At 40.7% G+C, this 17,144-nt stretch overlaps 1 protein-coding gene across 1 annotated transcript in view; it reads right to left on the bottom strand.

Moving 5' to 3' along the window:
* LOC121505825 (thyrotropin-releasing hormone-degrading ectoenzyme-like) overlaps nucleotides 1-17,144 on the bottom strand; it is a 340,052-nt gene that overhangs the window by 210,390 nt on the left and 112,518 nt on the right. Inside the window, exon 4 of the mRNA XM_041781378.1 lies at nucleotides 10,583-10,709. Coding sequence (XP_041637312.1) covers nucleotides 10,583-10,709 — 127 coding nt within the window. The remainder of the gene's footprint in view (nucleotides 1-10,582; nucleotides 10,710-17,144) is intronic.

Raw genomic sequence — 17,144 nt, 5'->3', positions numbered from 1 at the left:
AATGAATGGGAATGGGGGAAAGTTAGTACTTACAGCTCTTAATGGACCTGTCTGCTGCAGTTATTGAGTCACATCCCCAAACTTTACAAAAAATGTGATTTTGTCCCCCAAATGTACCAGTTTACCTGGTGGGGAGGTGACCTCCTCGTTTCTTGTGTCACCTAGTCTAGCAGCAAGAGGGATTTACAGATCACCCCTGTAAAAGAGATCTCATTCTCAATGGGTCTTTATCTGGTTAAATAAAAAATACAAATTTAATCTTCAATTTACACATACTCCGCTTACAGCACAATCCACTTGCAAGCACACTGCCGAGCAAATGGCTCCCATTCCAGTCTATCTTTGCAGTTCCACTGCCCACGGTCCAGTCCATCTCCGGAGCATCCAAGAAGCGTCACTCCGCTTTGCTTTGCAGGAGATACACGCCAAGTGTATCTTCTGCACGTACCGCTGCTAAACTGCCTCTATCCACATAGAACAGATCAATCCAAACATTGGAAAAATATGCAAAATGTCAGGTCAACACAGCTCACTGACCCCCACCACTATCATTACGTCCATCAGGAGGTCTGAGGGCTACAGAGTTAACTTTTGAGGTGAAAAAAACATGGTGTTTTTCACATGAAACCACACGCCCTTTATAGAAAACATAAACCTACAGAACCTCCAAATCTGAGGCCATGGTCCTTAGTCGGAAAAGGGTGGAATTCCCTCTCCAGGTTGGGAATGAGATCCTGCCCCAAATGGAGGAGTTCTAGTATCTTGGGGTCTTGTTCATGAGTGAGGGAAGAATCGAATGGGATGTTGACAGGCGGATCGGTGCGGCGTTGGCAGTGATGTGGTCCCTGCATCGGTCTGTCGTGGTGAAGAAAGAGCTGAGTCAAAAGGCGAAGGAACGCAAAATAATCTGCCGTTTCACTGCTGCTCACTCTGAGTCGAAGCAAAGCACTGCACTCCAGGATGGTGTTGCAGTTGGAGTATGTGGAAATTGGAGGTAAAAGGCTGGCTGCACACCTTGAACATACCAAGAACTCCTCTATTTGTCATAAACATGCTTTGAATATAAACATTACTATTAACAGAGCTGAATGACAGAGTAAAGATGAACCGTTTGCATTAAGAGTCCATTCTACGAAATGCGAACCATGGCAGCTAGCTCCGTTTCGAGTGCCAATTTCCTTTCCCTATTTATGTTCTTAAAAAAACACCAAAGTGGAAGCAAATGGAGTCGCTTACTCATGATTCCAGCTCCTCATCTTATGTATTTTCCAACAAACATAAGCAATAAATCATTCAATATTACAACCAACCTAATATCAAACTAAACAAGGGCAGAACAATTTTGAACATTTGTGATGATGATTTTGACAAGTATTGCAAACTGGATATGAATTGTTGTATTGTCATCCTCATATTTACTAAGAAAAAGGTATCAAAATAAGAAAGTAAGATTTTTTGTAGACTATTCTAAATAAGGCACTTTAATGTTCATTTTTATGTAATGCATAACGTCTCTGCAACAGAAAAAAGTTTCCAACTAGTGTTTTGACATAAATTTCAGGTTTAAGAAATATTGCACCTTTTGCGATGTTGCGATTTTATCTAATTTTTGATTAATTGCCCAGCCCTGATGTTAATAGACTGCTCCTTTTTTGTTTTTTTTCTTGCTTCCTGTTGCTTCTTTACCGCTAACTAGTGATAAACCAAAAGGTATTCTGTCTTTCAAAATAAAAGCATATTCCAAACGCAAAGTAAAGTGTACTGAGTTTAAGACATTGCAGGAGACATACATAATATAGAGAATATAAGACAAATAGTTTCATTATTGTTGTTTTGATTGAGTTCTACTGGTTTAACTGATTGTTTTGTCTTGTTTTTTCAAATGTTTTCGTAATCTCGATGACATTGGAAATGAGGGAAAGCTCAATGTTTGAATTGAATTATCAATAACTAAATAACTTCCAAGAGCAGTCATAGTGAGCTAAATGACATACGTACTATTCTATAAAATCCATTCCAAGATGAGGATTGAGGATGAGGAATAGGTTTTAAAAAGAGGTTAAATGTGATGAAAAAAAAAAAGGGGCACACCGGTAGTTGAGTGGTTAGGGCGCGCGCCATATTCGCAGGCAACCCGGGTTCAAATCCAGCCTGTGGCACTATTTCCTGCATATCTCTCCCCGCTCTCTTCCCTGTTTCTGACTCTATCCACTGTCCTATCTAATAAAGGCAAAAAGCCAAAAATAAATGTTTAAAAAAAAAAAATGTGATGAAAAAATGGCAAAGCATTAGCAAATGTGAGTGAAAAGTGGCAAAAATGGGTTAAATGTGGCGAAAAGTACCACAAAGGTGGCAAAAATGGGTCAAGTAATAAAAATAAGTGGCAAAAATGCCAAAAAGCACCAAAATGGTTTAAGTTGTCAAAATAAGTGGAAAAAGGGCAGAAAAAATTGTTAGCTTGGTTAAAAGTAGCATGAATTAATCATTTCAACAACATTTTCAAACCAATAATAGCTTGCCACAGCTCAAAATGAGGTAACCGTTTGCAAAGGTGCTAGCACCAGTGCTACTGATCCAACACACATACACTAACATCATCAATTAACCATAACTGTGGTGGTCCCATTCTCTGGCGTTTTTTCAGGGGTTCAGTCAGATCTGTGAGCAGGCCTGGTTACAGTACTTGCCACAAAGTTGAAGCTATAATGTATTAGTGCGCCTTGGCACACCATTTGAGAACCACTGGTCTAGACTTGTAGTCAGTCTGCAGGAGGTCTGCAGGTCTAAGTCATCTGTGACCTGGATCACCTCCTCTCCAGGTAAATCAGTTCACCTGTGGTAGAAATCACTGTAAGTGTATGGATCATATCTAATGGATGTAGAGGTGTTCTGATAACTGCAGCGTGCAGTGCCACCTAGAGCTTTACCTGTTCCCCTCTGACTTCCATGCATCATCAGGATCATGTGACTGCGAACAACCTTTGTAAAATAACTAATCTGGATATCAATAATCAGCTCTGACAGAACCTCCACAGAGCTGCTAAAACAGACCTCTGATTGCTCTGTTTTCATCCTCACTAATAGGTATCCAGACGCAAAGCTGCTGTTTTAATGTGGATGTTTTAGCACTTGAGGAAATGCCACTATGTAAACATCATTAGGCCCCATCCTGAGGGAAGTGAACATCCACAGATAATTAAGCAACACTCTGGATGGTCGATGTTGGGACGTGAGGAGCAAAGAGCCGGACAGCAGGACGTCCATGGGCTCGTCTCTGACGGGCCGAAAGACTAAGCGACTCTGACTTTAATTCTTAATATTATGATCTGTATCTTTATCTGTCTGCACGGCACACCGTTCCCTCTGTCCCTTTAAATTTGTATCTCAGCTCATCATTCCTCTCTGGCTCTCTCAGGGGAGCTTGATGCCCTGCATGACAACAGATGGAGCCCTGAGGCTTTGGGACCTCACACACATGCAGGGAGAGAGCTGGCAGCAGTGTGGCGGGCTGCGAGGCAAGCTGTGGTAAAGACTGATGTCAACATCAGCACACACAATATATGGTCATGTGGATGTATGGATGTGAGCACACAAAGCAGATTTATGACGCGGGGATGCGTTCAGTCACTGCTAACCCCCACAGCTGAGAGGAAAACAGGAGATATCTGCCTGGATTAAAAACAGAAAATCTAATCAAAGGGGAAGAATCAGCGCGGCGAGACTTCGCCCTCTGTGCGTGGATGTATTTACCACAGTTCACACTCGAATTTGGAGCTAATTCGAGTTTCCAAACTTCAAAACAAGCCGAGCAGTGGGGATTAGGGGACTTTGCTTTTTGGCACGGTGAGAGCCTCTGGTGACTCGGTCCATCCACTTCAGAGTCTGGCTCCTGATCAGGACCACAGAGTTAGCACGCTAAGCTACACAAACATCTTTTCCCATCAAGTTTCTCTATCAGCTCCTGCTGGGTCAGAGAGTGCACCTCGGCATGCTGGGGGATGAGGTCCTGGGCTTGGCCTGAGGCGTTCCTGCAGACTCCTTCATTTGTAGAGGAACCACGCTGTCCTCAACTCTGTGACTGACAGATTAACTGACAGCTCCAGGTCTCCTAAGAAATGTTGATTGTAGTTTTATGGCTGTAGATTTCAGAAGGTAACTTCAAAAAAGGGAAAATAAAAGAATAAATCTAACATTAAGGGATCTGTTGCTTCGCATGTGCACTGTCTGATGTTGTAAAGGTATGTTTTTCTAACTCATGGATTTCAATTTCTTTTATAAAAAGTTCCACATGAATTCTAAATCATAAATAAAACTGATCATAGAAAGAGAAACTACTTCCTGATGATTTCTCTAACAAACACAGCATGTTGGCACACAGGAGGAGCAAACCTGATCTGGCTCTGGTCCACTTATTGTTGCCTCTTTTGGCTCGGTTCGGGAAATGTGGGCACAGGTTCAGTCAGAGAGAGAATCAGCTCCAGTTAGCAGCGCACAGCCAAGCTCTGGGCAAATGTTGACACCTGGAATCAGATCAGCGTGCGTGGGCTGATCCCGCTGCGTCATTGATCAGCAGTCTGGCGTGCGTCCAGCAGCCAGGTGTGCCAGCTTTAATGAAGGGCAACAATGAGCGGAGATATTTCATTCTACCTGGAGCATCCTGAGCAACACAACCAGCTCGTGTAATGGTTTCCAGACCAGTGAAACCCACTCATCCAATAATATCTGTCCCCAAAGCAGTAGTGAAAACTTTACTCAATGGAACAAACAAAAACTTCCTACATGGCGAGTCGATCGGGGGCTTTAACATCCTCAAAACTCAACAAAATCTGCACAAAATGCAAAAGTTGTAATAACATCATTTAATGATGCTTTTGTGCATCTTGTTCATGGCGAAATGGCTCCACAGGTCCTGCTTTAATGTGGCCCTTGACTGCACTCTAGCCACATTCATGAAAATCAGAACGTAGATCCATCACATCCAGACAAACAAAAAATTATATTATTGTTATGGTGTAAAATGTACAGGAAGTGGGATGTATACAGTTAAATAGCAATTTTTAGCATTTTTTCACCCCATTCACAGGTTCCATATTTTAACAAACTAGTCCAAGCAGCTTCATGTGATTCCCTCCAAATTTTTCGAGTTTATTCTGGACAAGTTGAAGATCAAATGTTATAAAAATCGTGTGTTTTCAACAAAGTGTGAGGCTGTAATTAGAGGTCAAAGATGGATGACGTTTTTGGCAGTGAACCAAAAAAAAAAGACTTCATCATAACTTCAGAGTGCTTCTATCAATCATCACCAAACTACACAGTCTCATCTAAGCTTATAGTTATGTCCCAGAACCACCCTCTGCCAACAGGAAGTAGCTTCTTCTCAATTACAATTTTCCATTTCTACACAGTTGGTCATATCTTCCTATCTATTGGTTGAGAACATCCTAAAACCATTGCCTTACTACCATGGAAATCTTAAAGGGCTGTGTCTAATCCTGTTGCCATAGATTCAAGAAGTTCTGAAGAGATCAACACACTGGTACTAGTGCTGGAAAATTGCTCAACTTTAATTATCAATCTGTATTTTGGCTTTCCATGACCATCAAACCAGATAATCCAGATGAAAGTATTACTGTGTTTTATCCATGTGATAAATGCTTTGATATATTTTGTTGTATTTTGGCCATAAGGTGTCTAAATATCATTGTTTTCTTTTTTTTTTTTTTTTGTTTTAATCACTGATTTATTTTTCAGTAACTGCTTGTTCCTCAAAGTGTTCGGTGTGTTTAAAACATATTCATTACTGTGCAGAACTTTTTGGCCTGTTCGGGCCAAAAACTGAGGCTGAAGCAAGGTGTAAATTTGGCGAGTAAGCTGTCCAAGGGGCACCAAAGACAGGGAAGGAAGGATTACACAACCAAGGTTGTGCTCTGGATGTCCTTGCCTATTACCATGGGCATGGGAAAATACTCGGTCGAAAAAATAAGGTCCACACCTTTAGGATGAAGTAAAGGGTGGATGTGCTTCATTTTTTAACCTCATTCTTACTTCTGTAGTCATTACTAGAAACAGTTTCATGGACTCCAAGAGCAATACTACTTCACTGCTATATTTATCAATAATAAATTCATGCTGTTCTTTATTATCATAGGGTATAGTTTTATTATAATATTGATGATTAAAGCTGGTCTATAGGCCACAGAGAGAACAGAGAGAATGGTGTAGACCTGTCCTCTTTGTAAAGTTTCTTGAGATAACTTTGGGTATGAATTGGGGCTAACCAAACAAAGATTGATTGTTTGATTGACTTATGTGGCAAGTTAGCATGGCCTATGGTTCTGTCCTGAAGGGTGATAGCGAATATTACGAGCCCCTGGCCATGCTGTTGATGCTCCAAGGGCCTGAAAACCGCTGGTGGTATCCGGGTGTGTTACCCAGTGTGAAAAGCCCCAGACAAAAGAGATGTTTATAAAATGTCATGATGCTTTCTTTAAGTGTAACGACAAGAAAATGTAAATTCAGTTTTTCGAGAACGTAACTGAAGGACGATGACTGTGACTGCTTATTCTGCATTACAAAATAGATGTAGTTGAAAGAATTTTGACTAATAGCCATGCCTGTTTATGTATAAATAATATAGATAATCATAGAACTGAGTTGATTTTCTGGCTATAATCATGCTGTCATAATCCTGAATCATCCTGGCCCTCCTCCCTAGGGCCATCCACTGACCTTCAGAATAAAAAAATAGTTCAAAAGCATAAATAAACATGGCTGAAGGAATAATACTGCAGCAGCAGTTTTTCTCAGGTATTGTACAGTCCAAAGTTGTAGATTTATTTATAGAATGGAAAAAGGGGTTTATACCAAAAGGAGACATCCTTTACAGCTGTGCTGCTATGGCAGATAAAATATTCAATTCTAGGCGCAGCCCTTTAGAAATGTTTGCTCCTTCACATCTGGGCTCTGGGGATCTATTCCCAGTGGCTGTGTTGGTTTATACTTCAGCAAATGTTGCTCCATATTACATCTTCCTCTTCTTTCACTACCTGTAGATATTCCGTCTTTTACACCTGCAGCCATTTCTTCATACAAGGGTGAAAAATGTATTATTTTTTCCATGTTATAATCCAATATTTAAGATTTTGACACTTTAAAGTAAGATAGCATGTTTCTAGACCATTCCTGTGAGGGTTTGGATGATCTACTTCCTGATGATGTTGTCATCCTGGAGATTTCCAGCTGACATCTTTATACAACACCGCCCTTAATGGCATCATGGGATATCACCTTTAGCTCAGCACGGCGCGGCCTGTTAATGCAGTGAAGACGGTGTAAAGGTCAGGAGGGAGAGGTAAATGTCAGATCTAATCAGAGCTGGAGAAACAAACAGGAAGCTGAAATGAAAGTGAATTTTTAATGTGATGAATGAACGTTGACAGGATGGAAGTGTCTGACGTCTACAGTATGGAGCCACAGTGATCACTTCGGCTCGTTTGGGTGTGGGGAAGAAAACGTGGAACTGCCACGACACCGCTAATTGATTCAGGCAGGACAGGAAGTGTAGAACACAAACAATCCTAAAGAAAGAGGGTGAAGGAGGACAAAGAGATGAAATCTGACTGCTCTGACACAATTAGTTACCTCGGACAAGACAAGAAGGTGTATTAACACCAAATATGTCCGTACAGAGCTCTGCTTTCATTTTTGTGGCTGCCACTTTTAATCATAGCTTGAACCTAAAACTCAGAGAAATGCGTCTTCTTAGCTGCACTGTACACCAATAAGACAGCCTAAAGTCTCATGAGAGCCAGGATAAACGGATCTACCCGTTATCCCGAAGCGAGGATGCAGCCCTATGCGTGCAGCCTGGCAACAACAGAAAGCTCCATTTGAACTTTGAAACAACCCTTCAGGAGAAATCAGGTTCACATTATGAAAGCAGAAAGACAGAACATCTCTCGAATACCTCAAATTCTACAACTTTCAAATGGACAAAGAAGCACTACGGAGAAGTTTCTGGTTGTTTAATTCACTCACTGGTTGGACAAAAACGTCACAGTAAGATTCACTCAGCATTTAGCTAGATATCAGAATTGAAACTGAAACTTCCTTTGACAGCCAAACTTCTCCAGCTGTTTAAACTCCTGGAACCCTCAGTTAAAGCATTCAGGATGATGTTGGGCCAGTTTGATTTTGGCACTCACTCTTAATCTGGCACACCAGGTAGACCGTTTCACATCTCCCTGAAATGGGAGGTATTTCACTTCAGAGCCTGTTAGCTAGCAATTATCAGTCTTTGGCCAGTTTCACGGCCATGTGACCAGCAGATAAAAGTATTTCGAGCCAAAATGTCAGGCTAAAAAATATGCAAATTATCAGTCCTTCAATATAAACTCAACATAGTTTTACTGCAACCCATTTCCCTTTTTGTTACTCACCCTGGCATAAGGCTAATTTAGGTGCGTGGATATTGAAGTGATCAACGTGGATGATGTCAAACAAAATCTATCTCTGTGGGACTTAACAGCTACTAAAAACTATGCAGGACAATCACTTCTATCTTTAGGACTATTCCACAATACCACAGTGGTTGGATTTTACTGTTTTAGCTAAGGTTACAGTTGAGATCATCAGTATATGAGGACTGCTATGGAACAATTGAAGGTAAGATTCAATATTCAGTTGTAATGTGGAGTCTGGTTATTCCTGGAAATCCCAGGCCAGTTTCTGCCATTTTTGGTCCTGTATTTATTCTGTAAAAATCCACGTAGAATCGGAATTCTTTCAAGATCAATAAAGTTATAGACATGTATTCTTTCAGGACAGTATGGGCTGTCAGAATATGTGTCCTCCAAGTTTGTCAGATGGATCTATCAAAAGAAATGTGACTAAAACCTTTTCAAACTGCCAGATAACGGTCTTGTTTCTTGTTGAACTTTGGCTGACCCTGATTAGTTGATAATGTGAAGAAAACAAGAGAAGAAGAGACTGGAGCATCAGGATTTGGCCAACAGGCAAACAGGAAGTGGTTGTCTTTCACTTCGGTATCAAAATGGAGGACTGATAGAAACAAGTTTTTCATCAAAATAATGTAATAATTAGTGATATTACCTTGAACTGAGTAATGGGATTTGTAGTTTGAAAGCCCAGAATAATCTCTGTTCTTAAAAAAGTTCTGGAGGGGATTTAAACACCAACAGCTGTCAGTAGATGGACAAAAAGGTAAGCTTCAGATAACAATTTACTCTAAAGAGATCTGTCTTACGGTTTCTGAGATATTGTAAAAGATTCATGCACTACTGCTTAGGATTGCCAGTGATCCAGTGGGGTTCTGAGGGTTAACGGAGCACTGGTTGTGGATGTTTTTGTAAAATACATGCTTAAATAGTTTAGAAAGCTTCACAGAGATAATTTCCCTACTTTCACTCCTGCCCCTCAAGCATCCTGATTCAGCCAAAGCTGCTGACTGACAGGAAAACTGCCTGCAGGAGGGAGAAATGTGAACAAGCAAGTTGGGAAATGTTCTGGGTGGGTTACCAAGGAATCCTCCAGACGATTTCAAGTTTGTGCACATGAGAAAAATTCTGATTAAAATTGCCAACCAACAAAAAAACACCCTCACCTATGCTTGTCCAACAGCCAAGTGTAAGCTGACTGTGTCTGCAGCTGATTTCAGGTCTTAAAGTGCTTCACAGCTCATGTTAGTATTGTCCCTTAAACAGCCATTAGTCTTCAAACTTTGCCCTTTGTCCACTCATGGGGTCATCTTCTAGTGTATTTCACTAAAACTCCCTTTATTTTATGATCCACTAATCCACGTGCAACAATATCAGTCATTTCCTGTGACAGTAATCAAAGACAGAAGCCTCAGAGAGCCAAGGGAGGTAATATATCTTCAGTTTACACATCCAAGGTGAGACTGTTGAGTTTTATTAATCTAATCAGACAGCCGTCTCTATCTGACATAAATGAGCAGGATAAAGGGACACAGCTGGCAGACCTTCAGTCAAATGGTGTCCAGTCATTTTTGATACCTTCATTTACTGAAAAATGATGTCCAGTCTTTACTTTGATAGCCTAATCTACTGAAAATTAACTCCTCCGTCTGCAGTCCCTTTCCCATTAAAAAAATAAAAGAGCTTAAAAGCTCCTGTGCTGTTTAATGTATGAACAAAAACGGCTGTAGAGGATCTGACTCCCTGTGAGAATCCCTCCATCCAGCCCTAAGACTCGTGGGGACAAACGGAGGGTAAAGAGTTGTCTTTGCCTGATATGAGTACAAATTGATGAAGCAAACAGTAATTGAACGAAGGACAAAGTGTTGGCTGACTTCCCTCAAACAAGCTGGAAGGGGGAAGTCGTCCCTCTTTCCTAATTTGGATCAGCAGGGGAAAAGAAGGTTAACAGTGTATTTTTTTAATCTAATGAAAGCTGTCAGGGAGTCAAACATCAGAGGGAGAACAGAGCGTCTCATCCTGCTTTTAACTGAAACTGATCACTCTGAAGTTTCCCAGCACCACCAGCAAAAGCAGGGCGAGCAGGCCCGCCATGGAAATAACGTCAGAGACGTCAGCAGACCTACCCAGCTTAGGCAGTGAGTACTGGACTTTAAAGTAGTCCTGGTAAAATCCAAGAAGCCTCTTGGTGATGTGGAGAGCGTAGTCGCCTGCTCCGCTGGAGATGGCGTCAGGTCGAGCGTAGAGACGGATCTGAAAGGAGACAGAAAGACAGACATGAAGTCAGGATCGGTTAAAACCTGTCCATGATAGGATTCTTGTTTTTGCTGAATGTGTGAAATTTTACACTTATAAACCAAAGGTTAAAAAAGCAGGGTGAATTATACGAGTGCTGACATTTTCATTGATAATAAATGGTTATTTGAAAAGGTCGTTCATGTATAGAAAATCAAAGATGACATGCAACTTCTAGCCCACCTAGAAAATGTGTCTGTTGTGAGCCCTGTACCTCAGAAACACCTTTAACTCAGTGTTTTTCCTTAAATTTGCAGGAATATTCACTCTGACTCAAGATCATTAGACCTTATGGTCAGCCCTTAACCCGACACGCCACATTTGTAGGGATTATGCATTTGTGGGATAAGCAGAGCTGAGTATGTGGGTTGCGCCCATGAAAAATGTGCCAGATCTTCTCTGCCAATGCCAAACAGCTTATTCTGCTGTTGCCATTGACTCTTGTTTTGAGCTTCTGGTACCCCCAGGTGCTGCCAATCAGGTGTCTGATTGGCAGCACCTGTGAGCATGGGCCCTGCTACAGTGGTCAGTAGATGTCTGCTTCAAGAATCGGCATGCCACATTTGACTGATCTGGAGAGGGCTCGTCGGTTGGGCAACTTCAAGCTGGTGTTCCTCAAAACCAGGTTGTGGCATTGTTTGGAGTGAACCCTAGTACAATCTCCAAACTGAAGGCCAAGTTCCATACAACGGCGAACGTCAGAGACAGGTCGCGAAGTGGGCGTCCCAAGAAGACAACACCCCAAGAATACTGTTTCACTTGCCTCCACAGAGGGTTTATCAGAGACTACCTCCAGAATTTGGGAGTGGAGAGGATGGAATGGCCTGCCAGCAGTCCTGACCTTAACCCCATTAAACACTTGTGGGATCAGCTTGGGCGTGCTGTTGGTGCCAGAGTGACCAACACAACCACGTTGGCTGACTTGCGACAAATGCTGGTTGAAGAATGGGATGCCATCCCACAGCAGTGTGTGACCAGGCTGGTGACGGCTGTGTATGGTTCTTCCACACGCCACTGAGGCTGCTGTTTGTTAAATAAATAAATTGTTAAATTGCCAATATCTCGCTGTGCAGGCATGGGTTCTCTCCGGGTACTCCGGCTTCCTCCCACCACCAAAAACGTGCTCATTAGGTTAATTGATCACTCTAAATTGGCCGTAGGTGTGAATGTGAGCATGCCTGGTTGTCTGTCTCTAAGTGTTGTCTGTCTCTATATGTCAGCCCTGCGATTGACTGGTGACCAGTCCAGGGTGTACCCTGCCTCTCGCCCAATGACAGCTGGGATAGGCTCCAGCCCCCCCGACCCGGAACGGAATAAGTGGTATAGTAAATGGATGGATGGATTTTCAATATGTCTTGTTTCTTCAAACTTCAATCATCCAATCCACCAAACACCAAACAAGAGTCAATGGGAGAATCAGCTGCTTGGTATTGGCAGAGAAGATGTGGCACATTTTTCATGGGCGCAACCCACCTACTCAGCTCTGCTACTCATCCCACAAATGCATGATCCTTACAAATGTGGCATCATTTAAAAGGGTAATAAACAGGCTTTCCAACGGTATAAGATTTATTACCAAGAAGTACTGTTACAACAAAGAAATAATCTACGAAACACAAATTTCCTTACGTTTTGTTTCATGTTTATAATGAGGTCAGAGTGGCCTTGTACTGTATCGAGTCTTCTTAGAAGTTATGCCTTCTTTAAAGCATTGCCTTTTACACAAAAAGTTGTCTTTTTCTGTTAGCATTCTGTATGCTAACACATTCACTCTGTTACTAACTCATTCTCTGATCCAGAGTTTATCAAAAACACAAACCTTATTATTATTTAAAGATAACAGATTTCTAACATTGAAAGTACCATAAAAACCAACACAGCACTTCCTCGTGACCCACCAGTTCTGTTTAGATAGAAATAAACTCATAAAGTGCACTTTGGCTTCCAGTGTGAATTCAGAAGTGCACTTTTAGGTGCATATCTCTCACAGTATAAGAAATTAATGAATGAAACTAAAACGCTGGTTTACTGTTTAGTAAATTTGCCCTATGAGGGGCCATTTTTATTGAATAGAGTCCTCAATTCAGAACGAGAAGTAAACAGAAGAGAAGGGCGATCCTGGACTGTTTCCAATGCTGTGTTATTATTGTGGTTGAGGATTTTTACATACTGAGTGTTAAAAGATGATGCAGTGTCTTTCAGACTGGGAAAAAAATATCCTCTAAATGAGCCAACATTTAGTTTAAATGCATATAAATATTAATTCTTCCAGTTGGGAAGAGTTCCACAATAAATATTTGGTGGATTAAATCTGATTTTAACTTTCATTTGTCTTGGCAAACTCCTCCCTGGTCTTTGACGTTTCTCTTTGGTGGAATTATGCAGCTCTTGGCTCTGAAATATAGCAGTTCATGTTTGTTAGAAGGTTTTTCAGGAGATCTCAGAATCAGTACCTCATTAGGTGGAACGGTGAAGTTTAGCTGTGCTTTGAGAAAATGTGAAGGTTTGCTTAAGAGAGGCTGGAAGAACTCCACCAAATATTGATTTCTGAACCTTCTGGAGCTAAAACATTTAAGTTCTTTTTTTTTTTTTTTTAAATGACTATAAGCTTTATTTCTACTGCTTTATTGACTTTCTGATAAATACTGCAACATTCTGGTTATCTCAACAGGCCATTCTTTACTAGGAATAAAAAAGAGAATATTTTACCTTGAAGTTTGGAAGAACTCCTGAATACATCAAAATTATTTTCCTTTAATAAGTAAAAACAAGGAAACATGTTTTTAAGGATCTCTCTGCACAACTAAAGGACTTCTGACAGATTTATCTTCAATCAAATTTCATTTGGCACTCTTGATTCATGCCTAATGTGACGCTCTGGAAGAGTCTTTAAATGCTTCACGGTGAAATCCTAAACACCCTAAAGGTTATGTAAATCACAGTAAAGCTTCTATGCTTTACATTTGGCTTTAATTTAAACGTGATTATGCAAATCTAACGCTGCCAGAGCGTTTCCAACACTTTTATCTCTGGGAGAAACATACCGCCACAACATCATGAACAAACGTTTGAATTTAAAGACAGAATATTAAGCTTCTGTTGCAAATTGAAACAATCTGCAGGGTTTTATTTCAGATCAAGGTAAACCGGATGATGAAAATTAAACTCTCCTAATATCACTGTCAGGGGAATTTCTGAATTCAACACTAGAAATCCTATTTCATAGATGCATTTGCAAGAAAAAGTGGCTCCATTAGCTTAAGCAGCCAAATTTTACCTTATTATGTAACCTTCATGCATCCCTGTAATTTTACATTAAATTAAATACATTAAATTTACTCATTTATACATAGGCTATACATATTCTATACATTAATATTTTTCAAAACCTTTTAGTTATTATTATTATTATTATTAATAATTTTTATCAATCACTTCTGTAATAATGAATGTTTTTAAAAAGTAAGTTTGAAAAAAGTTTCCCCTTATTTGCCAGGTTATATCATGGAAATTGCTCTTTTTTTTAGATGGTAAAAATTGAAAAAAAAAAATTTCAATATACTTCATGCAAAATAAACATATTTGTTTATTCCAGTGATTTTCAGCAACATTGATTTTTATGCATTTTTGCTTCTTATGCAATTTCATATATTAGGTTATAAAAATTCTAGACATTAATAGTTTTTAAACTGTTTAATTCATTTTAACTAATAGACTAATTAAGGTCTCAAGTCTTTTTTTTATACAAAAATGGTAAAACAAGATACGACATTATCATAAAAATTCAATGTTTTTCTCCCAATAGACCGCGGTAGGCAAAAAGGCGCCATCTATTGGAGAATACTGAAAATTACAAATGTCACAAAAATACTAAAGAAAAATCCCCAACATTTATTAAATGCATGTTTTTATGCTCTAATAGCTCCAGGATCAAAACATCAAATTATAATGGTATAATGGAAGTAGATGGGACCAAAATGGGCACGAGGGACATAAGCGTCAGGATTTTTGTACACAGTGCATTATAGACATGGGATTTTGAGTTAACCCTCTTGGGACTGAGCCATTTTTTGACAAAATTTCTCTCGCCCAGACCCTAAAGTGCACAGTCAAAGTTTAAACATCCTTTTTTTAGGACAACCTGAGCTTTAAGAATATGAGGGCTGTAATAATGTCATTTGAATTATGAAAAAGTTACAGGACTCTAAATACAAAAGAAAAAAAAAAGCAGAATTTGAAACTCAAGCATTTATTAAAAACACATAGTGAACATTAGTGACAAAGCCTTTTCTTTATGTATACTCATTCTCCCATGTCTTGGGGACAAAAAAGGTTTTCAAGATAAATACAAAAAATGTCTATGCATTTTTTCTTCCAGATACTCCAGGGCTTTCTCCCTGTTCATATTTCTTCGGTCTGCCATCATTGAATGCCTTCTTCCTTTTCTGTATTGCTCTATCTGCTCTGTAGCATGACGTGAGAGACACCACCTTCTGACTGGTTGAATATCCTCCCAAGATGCATTGCATGACTTATGACCTCACTGCCCAAAACAAAGATGGTGACATTCAAAACGTATTAATGTTGTCGACAATGGTGTCCCTTAAGGGTTAAGACACATTTTTTCAAAATGCCATAAAAATACAAAAGATTGCCAGAGCTCATGTCTCAGGCTTAAAAACTCAAAATGGTGTCAACAGGAATATGGAATCAGCCCAAAATGGCACAGAGGGACACATGAAGGTTAACATAGCATGTCAATTCTGTAGATACAGTAAATCTAATACACACTCTTAGAAATATGTTGCTGAGTAGCAGTGGGCATTACACTGATATCAGTGGATTTTGCAGACACTTGTTTGGTGTTGTGGTGCAAACAAGGAATTATGAACGCAACCACTAACGTATTAAAGTGGTGATGGACAGAAGCTCGGCCTCAATCCAGTCATCAGCATGTTAGCTCTGACATGAAAAAGCTTCTATGTCACATCCCAGACGTCACACATTTGTATCTGTGTGATCAATGTGAGGCACAGTTATAAGGTAAAAGGTATGTTCTTTGTTGCTGAAGTTTGCTGTCTGTAATAACAGCAACATGAAGCAAGTGTTTGCTTTGGACAGCCTCTCCCTCTGGGGGCTTTAGTACGGTTCAACTTCAGCAACTTGTATTACAACTGCTCGGCTTGCTGCTTGACTGATGACTTGCTAATTTTAAGTCCACAATGATTCACAGAAGCTGGTAAGAGAAGCAGCCTTGAACTCTATAGTCGCATAAACTCGTTGGTACCTCAGCCAGGCTAAGCCAAATCAATAAAGAGCATGTTATCGCCAACAAATCCTTCACAATAAAAGCTTGCAGTTGATCTTTTCCCTGAGTGCTTTTATTGTGAAAGCCCACATCAGGGCTGTAACAAACGATTATTTCAACCATCGATCCATTGAAGGATTATTTTTTTGTGTATACAAGTAAAAAGAGAGTGGGACCATACTCCCTTAGGTTTGTTGTCCTCAGCTCTGTGTCCACAATGGCAGGATGGTGCTTCCTTTAGCTTGTTCATGTATGCTCAGATTCTCAAGTATGCACAGGTAAATCTATTTCCAGTTTCAATTATGATTTTGGCTGCCTGTGATTGTCAAACTCAGAATTCCATCTCTGCTTTTTGCAGATGATGTGGTTCAGTTGGCAGAGGACTGAAGGCTGGCAGCTGAGTATAAAGCCGTCAGGAAAAGGGTGGCTACCCCCAAGTCCCAGACCATGACTCTCTAACAAAAAAGGGCCGACTGCTCCCTCCAGGTCAAGAGTGAGTCTCTACCTCAGGTGAAGGAGTTCAAGTCTTTCATGGTCTTGTAAAAAGGACTGTGATATTGGCAGGTATGTTGGTGCAGCGTTAGCAGAATTGGTGTTGTGGTGAAGAGGGAGCTGAGCCAGAAGGCAAGGCTTTCGATTTTCCAGTCATTCTATAGTCCAGCCCTCACCTATAGTCATAAACTCTGGGTAACGACCGACAGAGCGAGATCACGGATCCAAGTGGCTGAGATGGGCTACGCTCACTAGGGTAAGAAGTAGGGAGCCAAGAGTAGAGCCACTGCTCCTTTGCATTGAAAGGGGGTGGCTCGGCGCTCCCTTGAGATATGATGAGAAGCTCAGCCATCCAGGAGGGACTTTGAGTAGAGCTGCTGCTCCTCCACCTCAAGAGGAGCCAGATGAGGTGGCTTGGACGCCTCTCTGGTGAGGTGTTCTGGGCGGTTCTCACTTGGAGGAGGCCCCAGAGAAGACCCAGGACATGCTGGAAAGACTATGTCTCTCGGCTGGCCTGGGAATGCCTTGGGATCCCCCGGGAAGAGCAGATAAGCAGAAGACGATGGATGGATGGATGGATGGATGGGGTGGCT

The sequence above is a fragment of the Cheilinus undulatus genome, linkage group 23, assembly GCF_018320785.1.
Source record: "Cheilinus undulatus linkage group 23, ASM1832078v1, whole genome shotgun sequence".
Lineage (NCBI taxonomy): Eukaryota > Metazoa > Chordata > Actinopteri > Labriformes > Labridae > Cheilinus > Cheilinus undulatus.
The sequence above is the reverse complement of the archived record's forward strand: the minus strand, read 5'-3'. Positions and strand labels throughout refer to the sequence as shown.